At 42.1% G+C, this 17,917-nt stretch overlaps 1 protein-coding gene across 5 annotated transcripts in view; it reads left to right on the forward strand.

Moving 5' to 3' along the window:
- Window positions 1-17,917, forward strand: part of INPP5A (inositol polyphosphate-5-phosphatase A) — a 243,600-nt gene that overhangs the window by 34,163 nt on the left and 191,520 nt on the right. For all 5 annotated transcript variants that reach the window (XM_028729864.2, XM_077930404.1, XM_028729867.2 and 2 more), the window contains exon 2: window positions 14,645-14,686. In XM_028729864.2, the coding sequence (XP_028585697.1) occupies window positions 14,645-14,686 (42 nt within the window). The remainder of the gene's footprint in view (window positions 1-14,644; window positions 14,687-17,917) is intronic.

Consider the following 17,917-nt stretch of genomic DNA (forward strand, 5'->3'; position numbering starts at 1 on the left):
TCTCTTCTGGTCCAGCGACACAGTGGATTTGTAGCTGTCATCCAGACAACAAGACCATTGCTACCCGTATCTCTCATTTGATGGGATTTTCTGGTGCTCCTTCTTGTAGATGATGGCCTGTCAGGTGATGGCTGTGGAGCACCACGGTTCCTTACATTTGGGGGTGACTTCTGGACTGCTGTCATAAACTGATGTTCATGCTAGCTGTTGCTTCCTCTTAACCATGGATTGTCAACCAGCTTCAAACCTTGTTATGATAGAAACTTGGCTTAGTATTAATAAATGTTAAAGTTGGGGCAGACGTAGGCTTGGGTGGCAAGTTACCATCGCCATCTTGCTGCAGGTACATGGGTCTTCTTGCTGTGGTCCCAACAAAGGACACAAATGCCCGAGTCAGGGCAGAAGAGCCCCTGCTATTGCTTACAAAATGGATTCCACATAAAGCTACTCTGGTGTAGCCACGGAGCCACAATAATGCCCTCACCTTCACCATGCAGCGGCCATTTGCATGTAGCAAGGGAATCTGGACCATCTATTTGCTTTCTATGGGTTCCTCTGCTGATGTTGAGGACTCCTCCTCTTTGCCTGCCCACCAAGTTGGAGGAGAAGGAGATCATGCTTCAACGCTGCTCTCCGTAAGCATGCTTCACTTGGAAGCGAATTAGTTTTGAAATCAATGTGGCTTCCATCCAAGCAAATGTGTGTTTGGCTGGAGTATTAAAATGGCTTGAGTTCAAATGTTTTGGCTTTTAACTGGCTTGTGGATTGAGGGCCATGTCTGTTATACGCCTTGTTAAATTGGGACATGACCTTTAAAAAATGTAATAAGCTGACTTTGTTTTCGGCCCAGTCCTCCAAGTTAACTTGCATACCCGCTGGTCATTGCAGCATTCCGTTTTACAGATGCAGTTTATACTTGCGCCGTTTCCCAAGAAAAGTCTTCTGTTGATGTTAGTGCTCCAAGGATCCTGCCCTTTAGTTGTTTCAAGGTGTGTGCCCTACCTTTTCTCCCTGGGCTTATCTCCCTTATCTCTGCCGTTTAGCTGTTTGTGCCTTAGGTGTGGCTGTGGTGGTTTCTTCTCCATCTTTGAACTTGGCCCTTGGCTTTTCTTGTTCCCTTTAATTTTCTTTCTGCGTTGGCGTTCCTTCAGCTTTGCTCTCTCTTAGGCAGTGCTATTTTTTTGCTAGGAAAAGAGGTGCCAGAACTCACCATGAACACCTTCCTTGTCGTCTTAGAATGGCAATGGTGCCCATCTGAGAGGTTCCCGCAATTACAGCTGAAGAAAGCCCTGCTCTTAGGGTCACGTTAACCAGCAAGGCCCCGTCTTCTTATTACAAATCCACGAAGACACTGTCTGTGTGGGTGGGATCATTTGGAAAGCCACAAGAACCTGATTGGGTCCCTCGGTTGCTGGGGTAATTCTGGCCAATGGGGTTGAGAGAATTGGCAACCGGGGGACCTATTTATACCACTGCACGTTGCGTCGAGCTTCCTCTTAGCATCTCATGCATCACATCACCCGCCCACCCACCCTATATTTAGGGTTCATTATGACCTTGCTATGCTGTCGTGGGTCATCTGCATTTGGGCCGGGGGCCGGGTAGGAATTTTCCCATTTGGCTGATTGGCTGGTACCACTTGGGTTTCACCTGCCGCGTAGCAAATCATCACAACTTTGTAAGGTTTGGCGGTTAGGCATTGGTTCAAGGTGTGGTGAGGGGAGGTTGTCACACCTGTCCCTCCCAATGTGTGATAGGGTATTCCGTTAAAGGAATCCAGGTGCTCGCCATGCTTTTGTCCGACCCCCTTCCAGGGGTTAGGGCCACGCCAGAGCATCTGGGAGCATTTTGGGGTGAGGTTGCATCTGTGGTAGGACCGTTGCTCCCGCAGTATGTTTACCCTTACTGACTTCTGCCAGTGTCCAGTTGTCAGTGCTGCCCTGCCAGAGGTGTAGGTGCAACTAGTCAAACCAATGCCTAAGCAAACCACTCACATTCTGTAATCAACAAAGTGTGGCCAAAATTATGCCAGTAACCTTAAGCTAATATTGGTGTCAACTGTGTCTTTCTTTAGGAGGTCTTGGGGGTCTTCACGCCCAACCAGTCCAAGTTTCAATGTTTCCATCATGGTTCATAGCAGGGTCTGAACCCAGGATCATGTGAAAGGTCTCTCATTCTTAGCCACGACCTGTAACTATCAGTCCAACTTGTCATGGATGAGGCTGTTTTGGCTACATAAGGATCTACTTTTGTAGAATAAGTTTGTGGTTAGTAAATAGGATCCTGATAGTGTAGATCACTCCTTCAATAGAGAACTTTGCTGTGACTGTGGTGTCCAGCCTCCTGGGAAAGATCTGTCTTGGCCTTCTTCGTGCCTCTATTGTTTCAGCAAACCATATTGGTTTTTGTAATGTTTTCCTCTGTGAGAATTTAATCCATTGTTCTTGGTGGTATTTTATCGCCATTGTGTGTAATGTCTTGAGTGTATTGAGTAAAGGATCGATATAAATTATAGAGGGGAAGGTGGGGTGTTTTTTGTTTGTTTTGTTTTGTTTTTAAAAAGCCCTGCAGTATTTAATCTTTCTATTTGTCTTTCTGCTGTGAAACTTTGTTCCATAAATCAGGGCCTAACCTAGGAACTTGAATGCTCTCTTTCTTCTATTTTGACAATTTAATTGTGCATACTGGAGGTGTATTTAACATTTCTAAATGCTAGGATCAAACTCTGAACCATTAGCCTCTTATAAGCATAATTTTTAAGATATCCAGATGGTAGTGCTATATCTCTAGGTGTTAAAATTTTCAGATTTCTTCGTCCGGTATTAAATGTGCACAGTCTTTTTTTAAGACAACAAAGCATAGTAGCAACAGATTGCTAAGGACTTACATTTTAAAGATGGCAGAAATAGCAGATGTACTGGACCTGCCAGTTTTACCACATCGAAAGGCTAATATCTTACAGACCTTCAAAACTGAGAAACAGATTTCTTCGTCCGGTATTAAATGTGCACAGTCTTTTTTTAAGACAACAAAGCATAGTAGCAACAGATTGCTAAGGACTTACATTTTAAAGATGGCAGAAATAGCAGATGTACTGGACCTGCCAGTTTTACCACATCGAAAGGCTAATATCTTACAGACCTTCAAAACTGAGAAACAGAACAATCAAGTAATATACTGCACCATCCTGCACATGTCTACTCAGAAGTCCCTTGAATTAAATGGGGTTTAACCTCAGGCAAATGGGTATAGGAATGTAGCCTAATTCTCTCAGTGTTGAAACTTGAGCAGAATGAAAGGGAATCACTGGTTGGGAACTAGATTTGGTAACTTTTCATTAAGATGTTTTGAGCGGGAGCTATGAAAGATATATTTTGGCATGTATTGTTCTTCAGTGAACTTTGGTTGGAGTCTTGTTAATTTTGTTCTCCGGATAAGTTTTCTGTAAAAGAAATTTTCAAAAGGAATTTGTATCCTTTCTGCATCTGTCTATCCTTAAATAGGAGGATATATATTATACTTGGTCTTGTCTGCGGGCAGGCAATTGAACTGAATACTCCTTTGGGTTCTTCCCAACGCTATTATATTACATGTGAGCAAGAATGTGAAATACTAAGCGGGCGGTATTGCCATTTAAACCTTGCAATTTTAATGATTCACTTTGTCAGGTTATCAATCCTTTTAAGGTTTCTGGCATGAAATAGCCAGTCAAAGTACTCTCAAGTCTTGATCTTTCTAGTGCTTATGTATTGCATGATTTCCCAACCAGTTCTATTTCACTTCCCATTTACTTTAAATCAGAAAGCAAAATTCTGATATCAAAGCCTCTAATTACTATATATTAGCTCTCCTTTTTTAATATAAAAGGTGCTGCTGGAGAGAGTATGAGGGTTCCTGTCTATTTGCAAGACAACTCCCAGGAGCAGCCTATTTTGTTCACTCCGTTGTCAGGGAAAGTCCTGTCCGGTCTAACACTGACTCATTTAAAATTCAGTAAAACACAGCTTTTTGTAAAAGCTAATGGCAACTTAGCATACTTAAAGGTGGGGACTTTCAGTCTCCGCAACTGATCCACAGGACTGAGCCGCTGTGCTCATTAGACCTGACACTCTGGAAAATCCATGCCAATCTTGCTATTAGCAATAAAGAGTTAACTCCAACTTGCACGGTGTGATTTACTGCTTGCTCACTCCTGACAGTCAGGGATGATTGGAGTTGTAGTCAAACATCTGGAGCCACACAATTCACATCCCTGTCTCAAGAAAATGTTATTTTAACCACGAACAGGAGTGTTTACATACAGAGCCTCAAGTGTGCATCTTTCAAAGGGTTACCACTCGTTTTGTTAATATTACAAACATGCCTTATATTTGTATGCAACTTTCTTCATAAAGTAATTTTAGGGAAACTTCAAAAGGGGTCAGTAAACTTTACCCCCTCCTCGCTTCTGTATTCTAGTTGCTGGTATTATTTCAGCTTTGTCTAAAAATATATAGTTTTGCCGGGCATGTGAGTGTTGGGAAGTTAAGAAATTAGCTGTGTGTTGTGAAGCATTCTTTGTTTCAGTAACTTAGCAGCTCATGTGGTATCCATGTGCTTGCAGGCCTATTGCTTTATGTTCCTGACCAATATTATAAGCACTCCAAATTTAAAACACACACACACATGCATAAAATGAGCTAGCATTGGTAGGACTCAGAATTTCAGGAAAAGGTCGAAATAGTGTTTAGTTGAAATGAGAGGTGGTGAACTGTGCACATATCCTGTTATTTTAAGAGAGATTCTACATACTTTTGCAGTTCTAAAAAAGAAGCTAGCAGGGACAATGGAGTGGGGGGAGCAACTGGCTGTTCAAAATATGTGTAGTACTGTGTAGAAAAAAGCTAATAAATGAACCAAAATATTTCTGTTGACTGTGTAAGACAGAAGTAGCCCGGGTGTGTGCGCAACAAATTTGGCCCACCAGCTCCTCCCTATCAGGCCCTCAGGATCATCACTTGGCAACATTTCTTCTCAGGCAGTACCCTTCACTAGTCCTTCTCTGTGCCCTCTTTTATTTGGCTGGAATGTGTCCTTGAACTGCAATACAGTCCAGGTTGCGGCCATTTTGTGCGAGGGTTCCTTTCCTGGCCACCACACAAGTCAGCAAAGCACACATAAAACTGTTATGCCCCCACCCTCTTCTGGGTCCAAAAGGACGCATACATTGGGCAGTCCCTTTGTAATGCCATACCTCCCCGCAATGGCAGAGGGTGTGCTGCACTTCGCAGCAGCAGAGGACTTTGCTGCGCCTCCCTGTGGTGGCAGAGGGTCCCGCCATACCTCCCCGCAGCGATGGAGGGTGTGCCGCGCTTTCCCACAGCAGCCGAGGTCCTTGACGAGGCTCCCTGCGGCGGTCGACGGCCTTAAAATGTAAAGAAGTGGTAGATTTAATAAAAATATTAAATAAACTTCCATATAATATATTTAATACATTTTCAACTCATTTAAGAGTAGTTTAATTGATTTACTAGTCATATTGCTTCTGCTTCCCCAATCAGAGGTCTAAGTGGAATCTATGCATGCATAAGCTCCACTGAGTTCACCTAAACTTCTCCTTTCCTGGGAGTAAGCCTCATTGAATTCAGTAGGGCATGCTCGTGAGTAGACATGCATTTGCTTGCACTGCTCACCGAAAAACACCCTCCCCATCATTCTCACATAGTACCCAACGTCCCATTTCAGCATAAGGCAGCCAGCTATATCTTCTCCCCTCTTTCCCTCCCCACAGAACCCCCCCCCCAAGCCCTCATCCCACCACTCTCTCCCTTTTTATCAAAGGGAGGGAAGGCAAGCAAGCAAAACAACCCTTCCTTTTTAAGATGGAGGAAAGCTATTTAGGAGCAACCAACAACATAAACACCACCAGAAAATAAAAATGGTTCTCCCTATTTTTTTCACCAGCGGTTGTTTACTGATATATTGCCCTGTTGAAACACTTATCACAATGTTATTTCAATACCTCTATTCAATGGCATGGCGATTTATTGCACAGCCCTAGCACACACCTGACCTCCTGGCTGTTGAGTTGCTGCTGCTTCCTGGGAAGGGGAGGAGTGAGGCATTGGGGAGTCGGCACAGTATAAATGCACCAACAGAAGCAGTTATTGGCCCTGCTGATGCCCCAACCTCACTTTTCCTCCTCTCCTTGCTAGTATTAATCAGTGACTGCTGTCTTGGAGGTCTGATGAGTACTGCAGACCCACCGTACCATTTCCCACTAATTTCACTTTTAGGAGACGCTAAAAGTAGGTGCTTTTGGCAGGTGCTGCCTGCAGCATTTTTTTAAACATCTGGGCCACTTAGACACCATGAAGGTGTGGAGTAAATACCAGCTTCATATCAGCAATGTGCTTAGTTCTAGTTAATTCATAGAGGACTATAGAGTAAGCAGTCCTGCCAAAAGCCTTTCTTCTCTTTGTTTTCCACCATGTAACTGACCAAGAAGGATGTTTAGGCTGGTTGCTACAAGCCCAGACTGTGTGTCTTTAGCAAGCCATCTTTGTGCTTTTATACAAATAATTTAGGAACTTTGAAATTAAGTTGCACAGCCTCTCCTTTCTTGCTGCTTTATGGAAAAGCACATGAATCTCACCTTTGAAGAGTTTGTAAGTAAATCATTTTTAACTTCCCAAATGCATGGTTTCTTTTTCTTGCTAAGGGAAGTAAGGGGAACTTTGGGGGGGGGGACTTAAAAGGTATAACAGCCTTTGGAAGAAATTTTAAAAAGTCTAACAGCCTATATTTCCATGCTTTACTTTGCTGGATTTTTTGTGATTTCAAATTTCTGCTGGGACTTTTTCTCACCAAAAAATACTTGCCCCATACCTTGATCTAGGCATCCAGGGAATTCTCATTTTATCCTTTTAAACTAATTACAACCAAACACTAAAAATACCAACAGAAGCACTTTGGGCTCTCCACATCGAGTTGTTCCTGCTTTACTTTTGTGCCCCAAAGTCCCCCTGAGGCACTTCAAGATTCAGAATTCTTCCAAATCCAATACATTCAAACCACGGGAAAAAGACAGAATGCTCTCTCCCATTGGCTCAGAAGGGTGTGTATATGTAAGAAGTCAAATAAGGATCTGAAATAGGAGAGGGTGACTTTTTTTCCTGGTGAAATTCCTCGTGTGTGCTTGCCTCAGCTGCCTTATTTGGCAGTTGGGAGGAACTAGCATCCATTGCAGGGTGTTATTTTCACTATGCCCACAGAGAAATACTCCCATACGTTTTGCATTAAGTGAAATTTGATTATTTATCTATTTTTATTCAATATTCCACCGTTGGTCATTAAAAATTACCAGAGGGTTGGCTACATATATAAAATTGGCAATGAAATGTTTATAAAATCTGCTGTACATAGTGTAAAATTCATATCCAATATACAGTACTCAAGAAAGCAGGCCCACTCTTAATTCCGAAGCGCCTGGCAGAATATATATATATATATATATATATATATATATATATATATATATATATAAATCTGGTGGTGTAAACTGCAAACAGTGTTGGTACCAGCCTGGCCTTGGGTGGGGACGAGGAATTGTTCCATAACATGGGCTCTGCTGTCAAGAAGGCCCCATTATATGTTCTGTAAACTAAGTCTTCGTTTGTTGACGGAATAACTAAATGGTTTTCCTTGAGTATGACGGATTTCTAAAGAATACAGACAACTACCTCTCTGATGTCAGGGACTGGCTGACCAATGGAAATACCACCTTGGTTTTCCAGGAAGTTCAACCAGGATCTCTTTGCAGAGATGAAGTGACCTTTGACTCAGTGTGTTGTTTCAAAAACTATCGGGAAGCCTTTTAGAACAGAACCCAGCAAGTTCATTTTCTATGTAGATCTGACATCGAAGCCGTTGTTTGTTCCACAATATCGTCTTCCTGCTGCCATCTGGTGAACAAATTCAGTGAAGGCAGCTGGTGATTTATTTATTCACTTTTACTATATTTTATATCGGCAGCAAATAACTGATAGTTTATATGTGGGAAGAAGTTTCCACATATTTTAAAATGGGAACTAAACTCTTATTTTATTCAAATACCACCAGCTGTGATCTGTTCAAATGTCATCACTTGTCAACATGTCCCAGTGGACAGAGATTTTGGAGGGTTTTTTGGATTTGCCCACTTCAACCACTTTAACTACTTAATTGCCTCCATTTCCATCTTCAAAATTGAATGCACTATTCTGTTTCACATAGTGGCTCTGAAGACAAACAAGTTCAAATATATTCTACTCAGAATTGCTATATAAATGCTATATGAAAGTCTATAAAGGGTGGCATGCATTTATTTGATTGAAGACAGGATCGAGAGGAAAAATTGTAATGTCGTTTTGTATATTCTTTTAAGCACCATAGGAATGTGTGTTGCCTAATAGCCAAAACTTTGATTCACTCATATGTGTCCAAATACAGTAAGCCTTGCAGAATGTTTCACAATCTCTGTCACATTTAGTGATTAGTTTTGTATCCAGCATTCAGCGGTTGTTCCTGTTTCCACTCACGGCTTCCTTTGTGTTTTGACATAATCTCTGCTGCCTTCTAATACAAATTAGTTTATAGAAGACCCATGGAGTGACGTCCAAGACTGTGCTTTGCAGTTGCCATGTTTGTGCCTTACTTAAAAGGGCAAGGCCTCGTAGCAGAGCTCATGAGCTCCAACTCCATACAGTGGTATCTTGGTTCTCAATCTGTTCCGGAAGTCGGTTCCAAAACCAAAGCATTCCAAAACCAAGGCATGCTTTCCCATAGAAAGTAATGCAAAATGGATTAATCCGTTCCAGACTTTTAAAAAGTACCCCTAAAACAGCAATTTAACATGAATTTTACTATCTAGTGAGACCATTGATCCATAAAACGAAAGCAATATTCAATGTACTGTACTATAAAATAAATAAGACAGTATTATAGTTGATAAAAAAATTTTAAAAAATAAATCTTACCTGCACTGATAATAGTCGTTGTTTGGATGGGGGGCTTTTATCCATTTTTGCAGTCACACAATCAATCAATCAATCAATCAATCAGTAGCTGAACTGGGTTCCACACAGTCACAAAAAAAAATTATCCGAAAAAGCCTAAAAACAAAAATGCAAAATACCGGTAAATAGCAAAAACAAAAGTGCCAAACTTAATCCGTTCCAGAAGTCCGTTTGACTTCCGAAATGTTCAAAAACCAAGGCGTAGCTTCTGATTGGTGCAGGTGCCCCGGAAACAATAGCCAGCAACCGCATTGGATGTTCAGCTTCTGAAAAACGTTCAAAAACCAAAACACTTACTTCCGGGTTTTTGGCGTTTGAGAACCAAGGTGTTTGAGAACCAAGGTACTACTGTATTCTGTTTCACAGCCACATAACTTAATGGCAGCAGTAAAGCTGATAGGATGGTGAAGTGCCCTTTTGCTCTGGAATTCTTAGGCTCGGTCTACCTGGAAAGGGGAACCTTTTCAGACTGAGGTCTGCATTCCATTCTGGGCAACATTCTGGAGGCCACGTTAATAATGAAGGCTGGACTGCAAGCGAAAGTGTTAATTTTCCCTCTGCACAGTAAACTAGCTGTAACCCACCCCCAGCATTCTCCACCCAGGAAAGCAAGAAGCACGATCAAAGTTCAAGGGTATATTCCAGCTGGGCGAAAACCCTCTCATTTTCAACTAACCACAGTTCTCATAATGTTTGAATCCAGACAAGCTGCGGTTAGTAATAACTATGGTTTGCCGAAAGGTCGAACCTTGGTTAAAGATCCTGGCTTGTTTTCAGTGAACCGGTTAATGTTAATAATCATAGTTTCAAGTTCAGAAGCAACACTAAAATGTGGTTAAGTTGAAAACAGAAGTGAAAGCTTCTGATCCCCTCTTTGTGGTCATCCTGGAGGCGGGGAGGGGAGGAAGGAATGCCTCAGGCTTGTACACACCATCAATTAGGCTACAGTTTGGTGTTACAAGCAAACCTAGCCTTCGTGTATTCACTTGGCCATGAACAAGGACATGTAGGTAGGTCCATAAAGGTATGGCAAATATTAATTGTATTATGTTTCTATACTGTCCTTCATCTGAGGATCACAGGACGGCTTCCAATATAAAAGCACAAAAATACACATTGCAGGGTGGATAAAAATCATTGATTTTTTTTAAAAAATCAGATTTTAAAAAAAATTACCGTATTTTTTGCACCATAACACTCACTTTTTTCCTCCTAGAAAGTAAGGGGAAATGTCTGTGCGTGTTATGGAGGAAATGCCTACGGGTGGCATGCCTACGGATTTTCCTCCTCTAAAAACTACGTGCGTGTTATGGTCGGGTGCGTGTTATAGAGCGAAAAATACGGTATATCGGTTTTTTAAAATAAAATGCTTTTGGAAGAAAAGTATTTCTAAAGATAGTTTTCTATTTAAGTTAAATTATAGTCCAAAGGCTATTCATCAGGAAATAAGGATTTGTTTTAAGTTTTTCATGTGTGCTAAAACTCAGGAAAGTTTTTTTTTTTAATTGTTTAACCACATCAGTTAACAAACATGGATACATATGCTATAATGTTATTGTTTTAGTTAAATAAATTGTTTAAGTTGTTATTAAGGAAATGATTATTTTTCTCCTTCCAATAAAGTACAGCAGAAAAGTTGTCCAAATATAAACAGTTCACTTATTAAACCTCACAATAATTAAATAATTATCTGTCTATGTACAGTGGTGCCCCCCAAGACGAATGCCTCGCAAGACGGAAAACCCGCTAGACAAAAGGGTTTTCCGTTTCTGAGCTGCTTCGCAAGACGATTTTCCCTATGGGCTTGCTTCGCAAGACGAAACGTCTTGCTAGTCTTGCGGGGGGTTTTCCCCGCTCCCCCCCCCCTTTTTCAAAGCCGCTAATAGCCTTTTAGCAGCTTAGCCGCTAATCCTTTAATAGCCGCTAAGCCGCTAAACCACTAATAGCGCTAATCCGCTTAGCCGCTAATAGGGTTGCTTCGCGAGACGAAAAAACCGCTAGACGAAGAGAATCGCGGAACGGATTCTTTTCGTCTTGCGAGGCACCACTGTATTTCTAACAGTATGACCAAATCAGTAAAAACTACTCTGAACATTTATTATTCCAAAAATGAAACCTTTATCTGGTTGTAAACACGGTATTAAGATGATACCAGCAAGAATAAGTCTTGCTGTACAAAAAAAAAAAAAAGATTTAAATCAAGTTCTACTAACTAGTGATTTAAATTGTTTGATTTAAATCAAATCCACCCTGACACAATGTAGTAACAAACTAAAGCTATACCCTCCCAACACACACAGTTTGAAAGGCCATAGATAATTTAATATGCCTTCTCCTGCTTTGTGGCTCCTTGGTATACTCCAGAACTTAGAGCGAGGAAACGAGCTGAGAGACGGTTCGAATGCGAGTGGAGGGAAACTGCAGTCGAATGCAATTGAACACTGGTGAGGGTTCATCATGGAGCTTACCTAGTGGCAGTCATGGCAGCAAAGAAGTGCACATCAAGCCCACTTGATCATCTGCCTGTGACTGTGCCTGGTGCAGAGAAAAATGGCTGTGTCTAAACTCTCTTGGCTACGTTGACTGGTTGGGTAGGCTGTCCCTTTCTGCCCAAACTGAAAGGCAGAGAGCATGGCTGTGGCAACCGGAACTTTGCCGCCACTGTATAGAAGATGGCTAGGAAGATGTAGTAGCCATGGCTGATTTCACACACCAGTCAGCAACACTGCTTTGAACAAGGCTTTGAACAATACAGTTTTGCAAATGGTAACTTGTGACTTGGTGATCACAATGGAAATGGAAGAGAGAAAACCAGAAACATCACACCATTGAAAACATGCATGAAAAAGCACTAAAAGTTAAATATACAGTGCCTAGGAAAATAAGGCTTTCACCTGGCACCACAAAGATAAAGAGGGGAAAGGAGGGCATTCCACAACTGGGGCGTCACCACTGGAAAGGCCTTCACATTTGCCAGAATACCCAAATGGCTTTGGAAATAGATTTGTTACTTTCTCGATGGCCTTCCATGAGCTGTTCCAGCAGAGCTCTCTTTATGCTCTTATGAGTAAGAACAGTCTTAACTGCCTTTATATATATATATAAAATGCTATACTGACAGGCTTTAAAAGCATGTCAAATGATAGTTGGCATTTGTGATTATAGGTCTGTGAATTTTCTATGTAATTTTCCAGAACGCCGTGCAGCCGCTGAGCAGGAATAAAAATAAGTTACCAGCTCTATGGCTGGTTTGCCTTTCCCATACCTCTGTCCTCTCCTTGTGTAATGCTGGAATTATTTGGCATCTATAAAACAGCTGCCATAAAGTATTTTATAGTGCAGCGATCCCTTTTCATAACACCGTTGACTGACTGCCTTGGACATAAATTTGTTTTGTGGCTTTTTTTTCTGGTGTTGAGTTTTGCAGTTTTTGCAAGGATTCAGTTGACTAGGAGCTGTTCCCTGTTTGGAGGTGGTTGTACACCAGAGGCTTGTGAATTTGCATTCCAGCCACTGAGAGCCAACTTCCCGTTTGTGTAACAAACTCAGTCTGCCATATTAATTGTTTAAAAGGCTTGCAGTGAATATAACATGGTGGCGTGGAAGGCTTGTGATGTTTGAAAATGCCCTGAACTGATGCGACTCTCTTCTCGTATTTGTTTTCCAAACTGAAAGTGGCGCCAAAACATTTTCTTCATTTTGCTTTTCGGAATTGTAGCTCTTGACAGTTTAAAACCGATAATTAGTCACACAGAAAACATAAAGCTTTGACGTCATTACCCGAGAACCGTAAAAATATTTTCCTTTCTCTTTTTGTGACAACCTATAAATCACTGTTTTCGGTAAAATATGTCTATTAGAAGTTAACAAGTGGGACCTGCAACGAAGTGTTGCAGTGTGGAGTGTTTCTAGTTTAGGTGCCAGCCGTTTAGCCCTGATATCTTCCTGTGTATTTCATTCCATTCCCCTTCTCCCATAATTTTTATTAGATCGTCACGTTCCTGCCTCCCCTGCTTCCAGCAAGCAGCTCACAATGCTTTTAGATAGTCTAATTTGTGCACTGAGCTGTACAAGTAATACTATCGGTGGACACCATTGCAATATCTTGGCCTGTCAGTCCTGGAAGACCTGCTCCCTGGAGTGCCCAGAGCAGTTACCAGTGGTGAGCCTGCTGGGGTGCTATGACTCCAGCAACTTATCAACAGCTCTGCCTGCTATTTCCAGGTCTGGCAGGGTGGGTGCAGTTAAAAACACACACATTCGTTTCATTATTCCCCCGCATTTCAAGCGTGGCAAGTGTCTCCAGCAGCAGCCCCATGTTTTTCATTTTTTTGTAATATCTGCTTCCAGTTCAACTTTCTATGTACAGTAGTACCTCAGTATTTGAACATCTCCATTGATAAACATTTCGGTTTTCAAATGCCATAAACCCTCAAGTAACATGCCACGTGACTTCTGCTGAATGCAAGATCCTGTGGCCTAGCTGTCGGCTATTGAGTTTTTGGTTTTCGAACGTTTCAGAACTTGAACAGTCTTCCGGAAAGGATTATGTTCGAAAACTGAGGTACCGTTGTATCTGAGTTTTGGTTCCAGAAAAAACGTCTGCTGTATAGCCTGGCGAGCGGTGCTATGAGAATATCAATTCTCAGTTATTATGAACGAATCATAATAAATATACAAAATAAAGATACCAAAATATTTGATATCAATAACAGCAACCACCGCCACCTCACCCCAAACAAACCTCACCAAACAATACCCCAGCCCAAGAGTCTCAGGTTTTGTAGCTGGATTCAACCAGGGGCCCGCCCACCCCAGCCAGGTGGAAGAAGGCCTTCAAGGCGGGGAGCAGGTCTTCCAAGACTCAGACTCACAACCATAATGATCCATTGACTCTGCTGGGACAGGTCAGCTCCATCAGCTCCTCCCTTAAATGTCACCTGCGGGCTGCCATTCCATCAAACTGCATCAACAGGAGAGAGGAAGCAGGGCTTACTCCATCGCCTTTGTTGGAGTCTCAGCTCCATCAGCTACCTTCCTGCCTCAGAACTGTGTCAGCTGGTCAATACAGGAACAATGGTCTAGAAATTGGTGTCTGAGTTTTGATTTTCCTTTTTTCCCTTGTATTTTTAATTTTTTTTTATAAAACAAAACTTGTAAGCCTGCAGATAGGGAATGTCTTGTTTTGAATTTATGTAAGCCACTGTGAGAGCCTTTTTTGGCTGAGGAGCAGGACACAAATGCTTTAAATTAATTAAATATAGTGAGTTGTATCCAGTGTTACTAAAATTACTAATTACTTACTAAAATTAATGGTCCTAGATTAGTCATGCTTGTTCATTTCAGTGGTTCTGCTCTGAAGAGAACATTGAATGAAACTCACTATATCAAAATGCCTTTGGTGAAAAGTTTATTGGTTGTGTGCCTGAGAGAAGCAATATCAACTTCCAACATCACAAAAATCAAAAGTCTTATTTGTGTGTAATTGAAATGCTCCTTTTAAGTGTGCACATGCTAAAATCAGTGCTTGTGTCTTTCGCTTAGTCATTTTGCCTTGTCTGTATTACAGAAGTCATATATTAATTTTGTTTTATTTGTTTATTTTCCAGCCAGAAAATTTACAGAAGAATTGGCTTCGGGAATTTTATCAGGTACAGTGAGAACTATTTTCTTTCATGGGATAAAGTCAAACAGACTGTCAGCATCGTACGTCTTTATCAGTGGGCTAATCTAAACATCTAAGGGACGCGGGTGGCGCTGTGGGTAAAACCTCAGCGCCTAGGACTTGCCGATCGCATGGTCGGCGGTTCAAATCCCCGCGGCAGGGTGCGCTCCCGTCGTTCGGTCCCAGCGCCTGCCAACCTAGCAGTTCGAAAGCACCCTTGGGTGCAAGTAGATAAATAGGGACCGCTTACTAGCGGGAAGGTAAATGGCGTTCCGTGTGCTGCGCTGGCTCGCCAGACGTAGCTTGTCACACTGGCCACGTGACCCGGAAGTGTCTTCGGACAGCGCTGGCTCCCGGCCTATAGAGTGAGATGAGCACACAACCCTAGAGTCTGTCAAGACTGGCCCGTACGGGCAGGGGTACCTTTACCTTTAATCTAAACATCAAAAACCTGAAACCTAACGAATCTGTGAAAAATAAAAACAAAAGGAGGACAGCAGGAATAGAATAACTTTTTTTAAAAAGAGTATAAGGGACAGTAGGTTAATACTCAACTGTAGGTTTTGACTCTTGTATACACAGCCTTAGAAGAGGAAGATAAAACATTTCTCTGCAAACTGCCATTATAAACAAACGTCCTGAACAAAACGACAATTTTCAACTGTCACTAATTAAAGCCATATAAATACTTCCTTTCTTGGACCCCAAAACATAAACATTTGTCAAATTTACACTGAAATGCATTGTATACCATTGTTCAAGAGACCATATAAAATATTTGAGAGACTGTACATTTTGTGATAAAGATTTTTTTTTTGCCAAAAAATAAATAAATTCTAACATGTATTTGGCTCTGTTTAAACTCTTACCGGAAATCATGAGTAAGGCTGCTATCATAAACATGCTTGCCTGGAACGTATTATTAATAAAAATCAATAGATAGGGCGGTCACTTGCAAGTTGCGAGTAAAGGTCAGCCAGTGTTTAAAAGAAAAAAGAAGGATTTGTTTCAGTGGTACTGTATAGCCATAGCCCGAGTTAAAGAGAGTGATTTTGTTTCTCTTATGTGTTACTAGATAAGACTTCAATATATAAATGTTTAGAAGAGGGATGGAAATGCTGTAGCCATCCACATGTTGTTGGTCTCGGACTCCCATTAGTCCGAGACAGCATGGCCAATGATAAGGGATGCTGGGAGTTGTAGTCCAACCAACATCTGGAGGTTCCCCATCCTTGACTTGGGGGAAATGTCCCAAACTCTAAGGATCACAGAAGCTGATTTTTCCCCCTGGTAATAGATACACTGGCCTGAAACTTTAGGATCAAGTTTTATATTATTCTAGAATAATATAAGATTCCGTTCAAGCTTAAGGTCCTGTGAAAATCAACTATTTATAGACTTTATTCATTTTTGTGCATGGAGGAGAACTTGGATATCAATTTATATTGTTTAGCACCCACGTAGCACCACGTAGCACCTCATGTTTCCTTGAATGGTTGAACTCACCTAAAGAAGATCCCGTACTCTGTGGAAGAAAAGACTTTTAAGTGAGGAGTAGAAGTGGATGTGCTGATGGGGGCAGCGGGCAGTCAAAGCAGTAAATGTCAAATGTCAAGTCTAATGGGAAACCCAAGCTTGAAGTGTTCTTATTGTCTCAAATGTGTCTGCACTGGGCAGATGATTTAGGGCAGGGATGGGGGAACTTGTGACCCTCTAGACTCCAACTCCCATCTGCCCCAACCAACATGGTTGGTGGTCAGAGATGATGGGAGATGTTGTCTAACAACATCAGGAGGGCCACAAGTTCTCCATCCCTGGTTTTAAGGCCTACCATCGAAGCATCTCTAAAATCTTTGTAGAGTGGTGCAGGCCCCACTGAAATTGTCAGAGCTTGCACTGGTTCAGCAATTCGATGAGTAAAACTGATAATCACAGCAATCAGGAGTGACTCCAGGTCTGGGTGTGCCCTCAGCAAAGTGTCTTCTTGTGGACCCCCACCTACAGTAGTGACACTCTCCACCATTTGTTCCTTGATTCTGACCACAATTCCAAGCAGAAGCGATTTCCCCAGAATTTCCAGGGCATTGTGGTTGCGGGGAGGGAGGCAGCCGTCTGGATGAGAGTTTTTTGTTTAAGAAGGCCTATAGCGGGCATCAGGGATCTGCTGTTAAGGATGCTCTCTGGTGGTCCACTGACCTGCCCAGCTGTCTTTCTCCTTAGTTGAACTATGATGCCGGAGGCTCAGCTGAGAGAGAAATGCAGGAGGTGGCATAACGATATGGGGAGGTAAGCAGGGAGAGGTTCTGCCTACCTCACTTGTCTGGTGTGACCTCTATATCCCATTTAAATGTATGGAGGAGGCACCTGGTTCTGAAGGATGTCATCAGCTCACAATACATGCAAGTGGGGTTGCTTGTTGGAAAGTATCTCTATGTAAAAAAATTCCTGATATGTTGGAAGCTGAAGCCCTGGGCATAAGCAGGCTAGGCATACATTAGGCAAGGAGGATGTGTGGCTGAAGGGGACCTTGCCCTAAATCAGTGCCTGGGGAACACACGCTCAGTTCAAACCCTGAAGGGCTTTCCAGACTCTGTGCACTGTGTGGAATAGGGAAGTAAAAATGACTATAGATTTTTTGCATACAATCCAAATGCGGCAGGTGCTTTTTGTTGTAAATTCCCTCCCTTCTTGTCCCTCCCTGTCTTGTTCTACTTTAATGTCCCTGGCAGTTCTTACAGGCAGTGGTGGCGGCAGCAGTAGTTGTAGCTTCCCCATTTCTTGGGAATACTTTACTCAATCTGTAGGTCAATCCACACGTCACAGGAAACCAGAGTGAGTGGTTTACCATTATTCCACTAATCTGGGCCACTGTGCTCCTCCCCATCAATGCATGGGAAAAACAAACCACAATCCTTGACTAAGTGTTATGTACAAATTGGGGATTGTGGTTGTTTGGGTTGTGTGTGTGTGTGTTCTTATTTTTTGCTCAAACCATGATCAGTAAGCCAGAACAGATAGTGGCTACAAATCATGGTTTGTTTAGACTGAAACAAACCATGACTCCACAACAGTTCTTACTCCAGATGTTGAGAATGTGTGGCCCTCTAGAAGTCATTGGACCTCAGCTCCCATCATCCTTGACATGCTGTATGGGGCTGATGTGAGTTGGAGTTCAACATCTGTGGGGCTATAGATTCCCCCACACTGGGCCTGTTCC

Source organism: Podarcis muralis, chromosome 6 (genome assembly GCF_964188315.1).
Source record: "Podarcis muralis chromosome 6, rPodMur119.hap1.1, whole genome shotgun sequence".
NCBI classification, from domain to species: domain Eukaryota; kingdom Metazoa; phylum Chordata; class Lepidosauria; order Squamata; family Lacertidae; genus Podarcis; species Podarcis muralis.